General features: G+C 42.1%; 1 protein-coding gene across 8 annotated transcripts in view; it reads right to left on the reverse strand.

Moving 5' to 3' along the window:
* The window catches only part of hspg2 (heparan sulfate proteoglycan 2), a 96712-nt gene that overhangs the window by 26838 nt on the left and 57201 nt on the right, over positions 1-12673 (reverse strand). For 6 of the 8 annotated variants that reach the window (XM_037104102.1, XM_037104098.1, XM_037104097.1 and 3 more), the window contains exons 30-47: positions 10507-10577; positions 10288-10352; positions 10065-10205; positions 8595-8786; positions 8200-8238; positions 6830-7123; positions 6672-6725; positions 5271-5354; positions 3894-3986; positions 3717-3809; positions 3365-3595; positions 3160-3273; positions 2934-3061; positions 2372-2458; positions 2133-2191; positions 1214-1378; positions 921-1031; positions 231-331 (exon numbers count right to left, since the gene is read on the reverse strand). In XM_037104102.1, the coding sequence (XP_036959997.1) occupies positions 231-331; positions 921-1031; positions 1214-1378; positions 2133-2191; positions 2372-2458; positions 2934-3061; positions 3160-3273; positions 3365-3595; positions 3717-3809; positions 3894-3986; positions 5271-5354; positions 6672-6725; positions 6830-7123; positions 8200-8238; positions 8595-8786; positions 10065-10205; positions 10288-10352; positions 10507-10577 (2122 nt within the window). The remainder of the gene's footprint in view (positions 1-230; positions 332-920; positions 1032-1213; positions 1379-2132; positions 2192-2371; positions 2459-2933; positions 3062-3159; positions 3274-3364; positions 3596-3716; positions 3810-3893; positions 3987-5270; positions 5355-6671; positions 6726-6829; positions 7124-8199; positions 8239-8594; positions 8787-10064; positions 10206-10287; positions 10353-10506; positions 10578-12673) is intronic. The other 2 variants (XM_037104104.1, XM_037104105.1) reach the window with 1 other exon arrangement.

Consider the following 12673-nt stretch of genomic DNA (forward strand, 5'->3'; position numbering starts at 1 on the left):
GAGATTTCTCCCTTTAAACAGAGCCAGGCTAGCTGTTTCCCCTTGTTAGCAGTCATTATGCTAAGCTAAGCTAGCCTGTTTCTGGCACCATCTCCAAATTTAATCGATGTGATTGGTTGAAAACTGAATAGGATTTTCCGCAAAAAGCTGAATTATCTCTATAAACGTGCATGTATTCCTAATTAAAAATAATCAAGTAAATCAACAATGACCACTGCGGCCGGTGGTACCTTGCTCTTTGCAGTACAGATGAAGCTGACAGTGGATCCCACCCTGACTGTCTGGGCTTTGGGCTCTTCGACTGTCACCTCAATAGGCTTGGATTGGACATCTGGTGAAATGTAGAGACACAGTTTTTACAAGTCAAATTCATCAACAGGATGCTGTAAAGAAAATCTAAAACTGCAATGTAAGTTTTTATGTTGGGATAACCAGTGAACCATCTGCGTTGGTGTTATTTTTGCCAGCTTTTGTTTTCCACAGATGAAGTCAGACGTGGAAGCTGATAAACTGCTGATGAACATTTTAAAAATGAAGCTGCTAATCAATCCCAGTCTGCTAAACATCAACTTCAATAATTAGTGATATCACAGACAAAACTTTTTCCTATTCACTATAAAAGCTATAATAACCTTCATGCAACGTGAGGACATGTTAGCAGAATGTTTTACTGGCTCTGTTACGAATATCTTATCCCAGAACCTTCAAAACTCCAAAATACCAGGAATGAACCACACACACACACACACACACACACACACACACACACACAGTCAGCTAAACTGAAGAATGACGTCTTACATAATCTGTTCATAAGCAAACCCATGTGTGGAACGATGGCTGGTATCTATTTAGTGTGGTGCAATAAGCTGCACGAAGGAGAAACTTGTTTGCCTATGCAGCAGTGAGGCGATACACACTTGTGACAACAATTTCAGCGCGGCTCCTGTTGGTGCTGCGCTGGTCTCTGCAGGTACAGACGTAGACGCCAGCATCACTCGACTGGACGTTGGGGAAGTACAGCTCTGCTCCTGCACACACAGATGAACAACAGGTGTCATATTCACACTTGCAATGTGATCCTGTATGCGTATCTATATACGGAAATTGTGTATTCAGATCAGTTCAATCAGAACTTTTTTAACCGTACTTCAAACCAAAATAAAGTGTGCAGAAATCATATTTGAATATGTGCTACAAGAGTGTGACGTACCTTGTCTGCGTCTGTCAGCGCTGCTGGAGATGGGTCGTCCGTCCTCTCTGGACCAGTAGAAATAGTGTGGAGGGCTGCCGGACACCTGACACCTGAGAGTCACAGAGCCTCCCTGGGATGCCAGGACCCTCTCTGGATAAACCTTCACCACGAGGGAGGCCGCAGCTGCAAAGTAGAGAGGTCATAACAAACCCATCAGGGATACTCTCAGAATATCAAAACAAATGGCATCAGAGTTGAATTTCACAAAAAGAGCTCAGGCACTAAGGTTGATCAAATTTTTTTTTTTTTTGTCTCACAAAGCAAAACTGGACACCTGGACATGACCCAGTGGTCACAAGGTTGCGGCCAGGGGTTTAGTTTTAAAGGAATAGCTGGACATTTTGGAAAATATGCTTCCTCACTTTCTACCTGAGAGTTAGATTACAATATCCACACCACTCTCATATCTGTCAATTCACTTTGGCTATGGCTAGATTAGCATGAAGATCAGAAATGAGAAAGCCGATTAATTAATATTTTATATCTTGTTTGTTTAATTCAGACAAAAAACGAAATTGTGCTTTTATGGAGGGTAATTCGCTGTTTCGTGACCTCCTGGAGTCTCTGCTGGCTGGCAGAAATACTCACTGATGTCAAGAGTTTGCCAAGTGGCATTTCCGGTTTTACAGCCTGTCATGAGATTGCATTGTCATTTAGCTAGATGCTAGTTGTTTACTTCCCTTAATTCTCTTTGTGTATACTTGTAATAAGCCTGCCTTTATTTTGCAGGAACATGAGTGTAGCTTGATGTTAAACTTAAGGCCAGACTTTAACAGTTACTGCAACTCACACTACAGTGAGTAACAGTCCTGCCATTTTTCTTATTTTCTGGTATGAACACGAGCATTCGTGTTTCTAACGCCTAACGTAGCCTTACCATCGTACGGACGACACTTCTGTCTCTCCTGAGGGTTGCCAACATATCCAGGAGCACAACTGAAGATGCAGAAACAAGACATAACCGACGAGTTAAGTCAGTGACAGTATTTCATCCAGCTCAAGTTCTAACTGAAATTATTGAAAAGTACAGTTCATCCTGTTTTGACATTAAGTACAACTATTTAATTTTCCTTTTCTACCCTGACCAAGACAGCATGTTATATTAGGTTGTGTTACCGTTCACAGTACTGGCCGGTGTACCCAGGCTGACAGGCAGTACACTGGTAGCCTCCATTTCCAAGGCTCTCACAGGTGGGGGAGAACCTGGTAGAAAAAAAACACACACAGACAGGAAGCTAGGTTATAGGGCAGAAACACGGTTCATTACCAACTGAACTTAACAAGTAATTCAGTGTGACATTCCTCTTTTGCTGTGAATTGACTGGAAAAAAAAAACTTTCAAAGGCAATTTCATTTGTTTTCTCGAGTTTCCAGCATTGAATATTTTGAAAATTTAAACTTAAATATGAAAAACTTGTGGATTTGCAGTAGAAACGTCCTCACTGTTCTTCAGTGTACTGTAGCTTTTTAACTAAGTCCTGACTTGAAGCTAGTGAGGACACACAATCAGATGATTTCAGTGGGGAAGCGAACACACAATATTTCGTGTCAGTTGACTCCAGAATTCACGAGACAGTAGAATTTGCTGTAAACAGGATAGAGTGGGCTGAACACAGCGTTGTCTTGAGCTATAAATGGAGGTGGAATGTGAAGTCTTGCTATCTGTGCCAGGACTCACTGGTTGTCTGGGTCAGTGTGAGGGCAGGCGCAGGGCTGGCAGTCCTCCGGAGTGCCAACAACGGAGTCACCAAAGAAGCCAGGAGCGCACTGATCACAGAGCCCCCCCTGGGTGTTGTGCAGGCAGCTCTGGAGGGGGGAACATATCGCGTTTAGAGATCTGTCCGTCTCATCAGGGTGCTATATATCAGTCACAACAAGATCGTTGTGAGCCTAGTGCTTCATACCGTGCAGATGCCAGTCTCGGGGTGGCAGGAGTCAGAGTGGCCGTTGCACTCACAGAGCTCACAGTGGCCCAGGTACAAACCTCCTGCTGTGCGAGTATATCCAGGTGCACAGTCCTGAAAGCATTATGATTAGGACAATGAAACATCAACTAAGCACAGTTAGCCTGAAATGCTTCCAGCTGAGAGGTTCAGTATGAATCATTACCTGGCAAGAGAGTCCCTGGTATGCAGGTGGGCAGCGGCACTGCTCCACCTCGAGGGCCTGTGCCAAGCCACTGTAGTTCGGCACCGCAACTTCCATGCTGATATCAAAGATGCTGGAGGACCGCATCTCAGTGGAGTAGGATGCTCGAATCAGGATGTCATCCAGATCAGCCAGAACCATCATCAGGTGCTCTCGGGTGGCGGGCATGCCATCAGGACGACGCCAGTTATCCTGAAAAACAAAATGAAAGCTCATCGTTGAAGTTGGACCCGTGTGCAGGATTTTGTAGCATCTAGCAGTGCGCTCACAGATCGTGGAGGAGCCACTACCACTTGCTTTCTGTTCCACTCACCTCTTTGAAGACGACCTCAAACTGGTGAGTCTCTCTGCTGCCCTGCTGCCTCCTCTGCCAGGGCTGACGAGCCACCAGAGTGATGTCGTTACCCTGCAGGAACAACACTGACATGTAAGTATGTCACCACAAACACATATAACCGTGGCAGGAAACTGTGAATCGGAAGATACTCACAATAATCTGTATGTCACCATCATCGAGAAGCGTTCCTCTTGGACCGGCCACATAGGAGATGGTGTATTTAAGCTTCCCGCCGTAAGAACCCACCTAAAACATGGTAAGTACGAAAGAGGATTTAGATCATTTGGAAGTTCAAAGAGTGCTGCAAACATTAATACCAGATGGTTACTGAGAGTGCCATAGTGTGCAGCTGCATCAAATCCGTTGCACTAGAGGGATGTGAAGGATCAAACTGCTTTTAAACATGTGAGAGTTACCATGTTAACAGGATTTAGTTCACTTGTCATGGGGAGAACTACTAAGCCTGTGAAAACAGCTCCATAATGTCTTAATGCGCCCCTGGAGAGAGTTTTAAACGTCTGAAAAAACAAAAGCTCAGTGATGTCATAACTATTTCATTAGGGTTACCTGAGCTTCGGATGAGGCTTACATTGTTTTTTAAATGGGTCTTGAATTACAAACTGAGGGTGTGGGATTGAAAGAAGAGGGCATTTAGAACGCTACAGATTAGCATTACAGCTGTTGCGATCTTTGGACAAGAGGGCGAAGTTGGGGTAGATCTGAGAATCTCAGAACATGCAATGGCAGCGACTTGTCAATCACAAGGTAGCCCCCTCCCTAAAGCATAACCTCTATTTTACTCTAAATGGGACCACCATTTATAAAATGAACATCATGCTGTAAAACTCATTAGGAATTTTCTCATAGGCTTATATACAATCAGACTTTTTTTTTTGCAGCGGGTGTAGTCGTTGCTGGCTTTCACAAGATCACAGGTTGAAGGCACCTAACTTGGCTTCACTTCCATCATTATTATTATTATTATCCGTCTCATGGTTCTAATGAGATACACTGTCTAGCTGAATTATTGGAATTGTAGGATCTTGGGACTTGAGACTAAAAGTCAGGATATCTAAGCCTCTGCTGCTTCAATTTCTTTTTTAATGTTCAACTGTGAGCCCCCCATCCTTATGGAAGTGCGATAGTAAAACTCTAGAAGCTCTCAAATTACACAGTATTTGCATTTTGAACCATTTTCAAATTGAATGTTAACGGTGAAAAAGATGAGAACTTAGAGTAGTGAGGAATGTTTGTAGTTTCTATTTGTAATTCTAATGTAGCAGATGGAGTGTGTTTGGATTATGAACCGGAGAAATTACACTTGTCAACATGGTAACATGGAACAGGCCTCTTGTAGGAGGGTAGGGACAAACTTAAAAGGGAATAGGGAGTGTGGACTGGATCTATGGGAGGATGGTGATATGGGCAGAGGGGAGGATGGAGGATATGAAAGGTGCTGTATTTTCTGTGACCTCGAAGGGGTTGACTCGAGGTCAGGAAAGGACGTCACCCCAAAGTTTCCACCGTTACCTTATCCCCTGTGAACTGCGCTGGGAGCTGCCAGTAGAGCAGATCATCCTGGTGCAAGCTGAAACCTTTGTAGACCAGAGCGTACTGAGAGGAAGAGGAGGAAGGAGAGGCATAAGAAAATAAGCCACAGATGGAGCGAGAGAGACTGCGAGACTAAATCATAAGCAGGCAGAAAAGCAATACAAGCAAGCAAGCATGCCAAAGTGTAAAACCCTACAGGAATCTCAGGACAAATGTGTCACATAGAGTTAAACTCTTGTGCTATAGTAGGAGAGCTATTAAAGGCTCCGCTGACAGTTTGATAACAGCATAAAAGTCCCACTGTGACTTGTCTGACAAGTAAAACAACAACTCCCACTGTCAATAATGAATAAATGACAGCTTCAGATGTGCTTCAGTGAGAGGCTGTTTAAACCAGAACCAACTGTATAATGACAGGCTATTGCAAAACCAAAGTTTTTCTCAAGTGGGCAATTGCAGTGACAGTGACAGCAGTGAGTGGGAGCTACTTGTTCAACAATGGAAAACATACCACCCAGTGAAGGACGGGAACTGTGTGAATAATCCATTCTTTGGTGACAGTAAAGTAAGTATGAGCTCATAATTTGGTTATTCCATGCCAGCTCAAAAAAAAGAAGATGAAATATTTCAACTTTCAGATATTTTTCTGGTTATGGATCCTCTACATTTTGGCCCTCAAAGCTAGATAATTGTATTAATATAGTTTCTATCACATGCAGAATTAGGTCCTTTATAAAACAGTGCCAAGAATGCAAAATATAGTTTTGGAGTTGAAAAAGACACATTTCAAAATGTTTTCACTGTATGTACATTTTCCAGAGAAGGACTATTTTATTCCCTTGAAACTTTTTTACATTGTGTTCACTAATTTTCTTACTTTTCGCTGACTGTAATGTCATGTATTTTATTTCATAGGCATGTTTGTACATTGTTGATTTTAAGGTTTATCTCTTCACGTGATTCCAGTTGAGCCGGGTGTTTCATCACTTTCACAAAAATGTGCGAGGTTACAGCTTGTAATGAAGTGTGTAGCTTGTTCAATATTAGATGATGATGTTCATTTTGACTGGACAAAATTTTGATCTTAAATCCTTGGCACAACACACATATAGCATATATAGTATAGTTTATATGATTTTTTTTTTTCAGACAATCCATGATGTGGACTGGGAGGTCCTGGGTGGTGAGTTGTTTGGAGTGATCCAGTTTTAATCTGTGAGCTGCTGCTAGGAGTTTCTGACCTACACACTAACTGCCCTTGGCAGCTGGTTGTTTATTAACTTTTAAAGCTTAACTATTAAAGGCGGCATTATAGTTTCCTATGAGTAAGAGCCAAGTGGCGAAACATGAACTCAACCGGTCAAACATGCCACCGTCTACCTTGCTGCTCTCCCCAGAAGCACTAGAAGAAGTCTTGCTCAATGTGTTCTTGCTCTGTTGATCAGGGCCAGACCCCCAAAGAAAAATACAAGAAGTCACCACAGGATCAAGACACAAAAAGAGCTTGTAAACTTCTTGAAACCTGTGACTGAGTGTACCTGCAGACGAGGGTTGTGGCCGGGGGAATAGGATTGGGGTCTGGTTGGTCTCACTGAAGCGGAGATACCAGACGGAGAAGGATGGGGGCTCAGCTTACGCAAAGACCATCGAGAAGAGGAAGAGGATGAGGACGAGGAAGAGGAGGTTGGTACCCGAGAAGAAGAAGAGGAAGAGGAGGTTGAGGAAGAGGAAGAGAAAGAGGAGGAGGGAAAGAATGGAGGGGAACCAGCTCGTCCATTGGAGAAGTTAGAGAAGAGCGCCCAGACCTCATCATCCAGCTTTCTGACATTACCCTGGGAAGGCGGAAAAGTGGAGTACCGGAGATACAGAAGATTTGTAACCATGATAACAGTCAAAATGACCAAGGCTGGGTTTAGAATTTAGTTCTTCCACAAAGTAAACAAAGAAGGTGATCATGCTGGGTCATGCCTTTTAGTCTCTGACGCTTTGATGTGCTGTACAACGATGCTCAGGTGAATTACGGTCTGATCGCGCAGATAAAACACATACATCAACAACTTCTACCATTTCCAAAACTCTCCTAAGAGTATTCACACCAATCCAGACCTCTTTGTGACTCACACACATGCAAACACACACACAGAAACTGACAACATGCTCCTGTGCACTTCATCAAACCGAGGTGATTCTCCATGCTACTACATCCAAGAACCTGAGGGGATTCATCTCCATAGATGCCCACAATCTCTCAGTGTGTTAGCTCATAATGACAAAAACACTCTGCATCAAGTGCTCTCATTAGACGTGTGAGTGTTGCCTCCACTACAACAGCCTACAGTGGTGCTCATAGCAAATACCTGTCGAGCTCTTTTCGATCTGTGGGTGACTTTTCGTTCAGAGGCCATTAAGTTCCAAACTGAAGCATCCTTCCTTAGCTGCTCCTCTGGCAAGTGCGAGTCACTCTATTGGCATGGAGAAAGCAAGCTCTTTGATCACTTTCCTTATCACTGAGCTGATGGTATTTGGGAGTGCTATGGCGGTGTTATTCAGGCAAAGTTAAACTGTATGAAGCTCTTTAACGGACCATCAATGATAAATCCATTTACATGGCTCATGTGATGTGGAGCAGAAAGCAATATCTGTGTGCAATATGCACAGCGATGTAAACACTCTGCGGCGACCGGCAGCTCCAAACTGCACACACGGCTGTAAGACGCCATGCAGGAAACATCACAGAAATTATTCAAACCATTAAACCATTATGTGCAGCCATAATATATGGATATGCACCACATCAAAAGTACAACACAACGCCACAGCATAACAACAGTTATTTCAATCATGCCAGACAACACTGTACTTCAAACTGCAGTCACAACATGACGCCCACTGACTGGCATTACTGTACCTGCTCTGCTCGTTTCATACGAGAATATAACGTATTTTTCTATGAAGTGGAAGGGTGAACACAAAGAAAATGGAGACCTTAGTTAAAAGTGATCACTGGGGGAAATAAATCTCTTGATATTATTGGAAAACCCTGTGAAAACATAGATTTAAGAAGATGAAAGAAAATGTAGCAAAAAGGGCTGAAGCAAACAGAATGAAAAAAAGAATCTGCTTGAAAAGAAGGCTTGGCAGATTTTTTTTAAATAAGACAAAGCAGCAAAATGGAGACAGCATGTGGTCTACAGGTTTCTCACGCTTGCTGCACAACCCCTTATGTACATCATTAAGGGGTTCATTGTCTTGCTTGGGTTACTTCCTCTGACTCAGCCTTTGTGTATGCTCTTCGATACTGACCTTGTCGCCCTGGTAGACCCCTGGAAGCTGCCAGTAATGAGGCTCTTGTCCCAGGTAGTCAAAGTTGCTGTAGGACAGTTGAGTGCCTTCAGTGGAAACCTCCACGGTGAAACCAGTGGAGATGCGGTTGGTGCGTTGGCGGTTCACCAGAGCGAATCCCTGGAAGTTCCCTGGAGAAAAGACTGAGGACACCTGCGAGAGCACACATGAACACACAATCAAGCTCCAGCAATGAGAATTTGTGATTGTGATTGGAAACATGGCAGAGAAAAGTCAGTTCATGATAAAACTAAGACTGGCAGCTGACTTTATAAACAAAAATAAACTATACTCTCATGTTGAAATTGTCTTAATCCTCAGGGATGAATAAAGTTTAAGAGTCAAAACTTTAGACTTACTGTGGAACTAGAAAGATGAAGTATTAATGATGAAGGATTCATACTTACATGTCTTAGACCTCTATCATAAATCTGCACATTTTCATAATGTCTGACTTATCGGTTCCTTGGGCTGCCATTGATTAAATGTGAGGAAGAAAAGACATCCAATACAACAGTATAGTAATGCAACACCAAGCACTGATAAAAAGAGAATTTAACTAGAATTACCACCTCACAGTTTTATGCCTTCAAGCAGCAGTTAAGTTGCTGTTCCTGATCGATGGCGTTTAATAACATGCAGAATTAATGTAACCGCCGACTTTTGGATATAAAATGTCATAAGCTGTTATCGCAATTATCTGATCATTCTGGAGTCATAGTGGACACTTTCGCCAAATTTGAAGAAATTCTCTCTTGTGATATCATGTTTGCAAGAATGGGGCAGATGGACATACTGGCAAAGAAACAGATGGACAACAAAAAAACGCCTTCGGCCACAGTTGCTGCCTGTGTAGAGGCATAAAAAAGTAGTAGTGTGGGTAGTGGGAGGGGCCTTCTGTTGCTGTATTTAGTTGGTTCCAATCATACTTTAAAAATAGGGAATACTTTTTGTCAACTGGTAATCAAGACCGCTTGTGGAATTCCCCAAGGGTCTATTCTTGGGTCACTTCTATTCAACATCTACATGCTCCCCCCCTTCCTCAGATTACCTCAGATTACCGGAATATAATTAACATCTTACTCAACTCTAACTCTTTGAAGCCTACATGCAACCTTACAGACTTCACATAGATGTCATGTAATCCTTGCAGTTACTCATTTAGCAGAAATGAATGGGGAGTATTTGTCAATCTTTGGCCAGTGATCTCACTGAATTGGAACACAGTGATTAGGCCAGATTAGACGCAAATCTTTTCTCTCTGAAGTAAATGTTTAACCCACTTGCTGATACAGTCTTCACTACTGCACAGCTGATTTATCCAGCACAAAGATACTTTTGGTTTGGTTGTTCAGAGGTTTAAATGGTCTTTTTCTTGAAGTGTCATGTTGCTTTGCTGTGTAATTTTCATGTACAAGTTTAAGGCCTCACCAGGTCTCTGTAGTAGGTAGAGCTGGAGCACTGCTGGGTGACGCCCATACAGAAACAGGACAGGCAGCCATCTTTGTTTTCCTGGCTGAGATGGAAGGCTCCAGACTTACAGCTGGCACAGGACGGGCCTTCAACATTCATCTGCAACACACGATCAGGCAAATGAGATACGTGGCATTTAGCCCGTTCTAGTCCACAAAATGCATGTGTTTGTGATGTTCACCTTGCAGCGACACGCAGGACCACTGCAGCCTTCACTTCCTCTTTGGTCACAGTTATAGCAGTTACCTGTAATGGTAGATAAGATAGTTACAGAATGTGTGGGCCCTTTAAGATGGTTTGTCACATAAAAAGGAATCTTTACAACTTTCATAAATACAGAGAACAAGCCAGACGACAGAACAATATTTGTCCTGTGCTTAAATAAAAAAACAGTACGTGCCATTAACTTCATTGCCGCCAACACTACATCTCTGACCAAGCAGGGGATTACCGTTGTATCCTGCGGCGCATCTGAAATAGAAATAGACAATGTGTTGAGGTAAAAATTTCCAGTCAAGGAGGATACAAATTTTAACCCAAAGCACAATGACGCAGGAAGCTGGGAAGTCTGCAAGAGGTGATACATCTGATGAGTCCTTTTGGGTGTCTGCTTAACCCCCAAGGCAGACATCAAGCAAGAACAAAGGACTGAGTCATTCAGACAGGCGTCATACAAACAATTCTGTTTTTCCATCCAGTAAGTAGACATACAAACACTAAGCACAAGTCTTACACTCACCCTAAACATCAGACACCCAGCTTTTGCATTGAGTACGAACTGTTTTCCCAGACAAACAATGGAGATGGATGAAGCATTGCCTCCGCCAAAACATTCAACATGTCTCAGATGTTGATTCCATCTCTCATATGAGTGTGATACAGCCAAAACTGAGGAACACCTTTGCACAGAAACAGATACGATACAGTTTCACCAATAAAAGTTTCTGCACTTGAGAAAAAAGCAGAGATGAAGATAAAGATAAACAGAAGATGCTTAGCTTCTAAAGAGGAGAGTTTTTTTTCTGATATTGTGACAAAGCAAAGCAATATGCTGTCAACCAAAGAAAACAACGCCACTGTCACCAGAGCAAAGGCCAATCCAACCACAGATCTGTGCAGGCTGCCCTGAGGGCAGCTGCTGTCAGTCTTACCTCACCTGTCCTCTGGCAGGTCCGCAGGTCAACAGCCAACAAGAGGACTTCCATGCTACGAACTTGATTTGGAAAACCCTATTCAAACTAACTCATACAGTCGTTTCTAAAGTGTGGTTAATTCAGTCCTTTCAGTCAGTGTTGATTAGGAATATACATCACAATAGATATGGTCATGTGGAAATGCTAAAAATGGTCATAACTAAAGGCTTTGAAGAAAGGACATACAGCTCATGACACAGTCTCACATCTCATAAAACCTCAACTCAACAATCTCACAAACAATATTAAGTTTTTTCCAGCATGAAATACAGTAGAAATGGCCTTGAAAACTTGGTCTATGCATTACCAACATTTCTATAAATGCTTATAATGATATGACAGTTGTTCAGTGACCAAACCATGCTGACTGCTGACTATATTGCCATGAAACTGACTAGTGACATTCATGGTCTCCAGAAGCTGAATACAACTGTTTTCAGGTTCATTTAGTACCAAAATCTCAACATTTTAGAGATAATTTTATATAGTATTTGTAGTAAATGCTCTGGTTTCCCAGGGATAATCTCTGCACCTACCATGAGCTTTCTGGTAGCCTAACACTCATGATTTAGACAGATTTGAAACATAATTTCTACGATGGTGAACCGATGACTTTTGTCTGCAGCCAACATCGGACCTTAATGTCAAGACTTCACCAAGATACATAACAAAACTGGGATAATGCTGAAGTACATTCATTCATAAGAGATTCAATGGGTTGGGATGCAGTCGTGCTAAATGTGCTAAATACTAATATATTTACTGTGTTTACCATATCAGTTTAGCAGGCTAAATAAAATATAGTAAGTCCAGCAAAGGGAGATAGGACTGCAATTAGTATCCAAGTTATCAGCCATAAACCAAAATATTGAAAATTAAAATTAAAATTCTGACCCACTGGAGTTGCTCAGTCAAAAGTCAGGGAGAGTTCATCCTCTGGGGAGCATAAATGTCTGTAACAAATTTCATGGCAATACGTCGGTCTCAACTGAAGTGGTTGTAGACAGAATGACAATGATAAAACAAGAAAGTTTTATCTTTCAACCTGTTCATATTAGACTTTTAGTCTTGTCTGTAATATGCACGGGTTCTTCATCTTTGAAAATTTGGTATTTTAACTAACCTTTAATGATAATCAAAAAACAATTAAACCTAACAATGTAGGTCATATTAGGGCACTGCAAGAGATACAAAACATTGTCCTCAAATTACAGAGTGACATGTAGGATTAAGGCTTTTCTAGGACACCAGCACATATTTAAAACACCATGTGAATGCAGCAAACAAGAATGAGCATGAAATGCTGTGGCATGACACTTGTAAAACTTGAGGTAGTCTGGCCAGAACACAACGGACAAATGTATAAACACAAGA

The sequence above is a fragment of the Acanthopagrus latus genome, chromosome 7 (assembly GCF_904848185.1).
Source record: "Acanthopagrus latus isolate v.2019 chromosome 7, fAcaLat1.1, whole genome shotgun sequence".
Lineage (NCBI taxonomy): Eukaryota > Metazoa > Chordata > Actinopteri > Spariformes > Sparidae > Acanthopagrus > Acanthopagrus latus.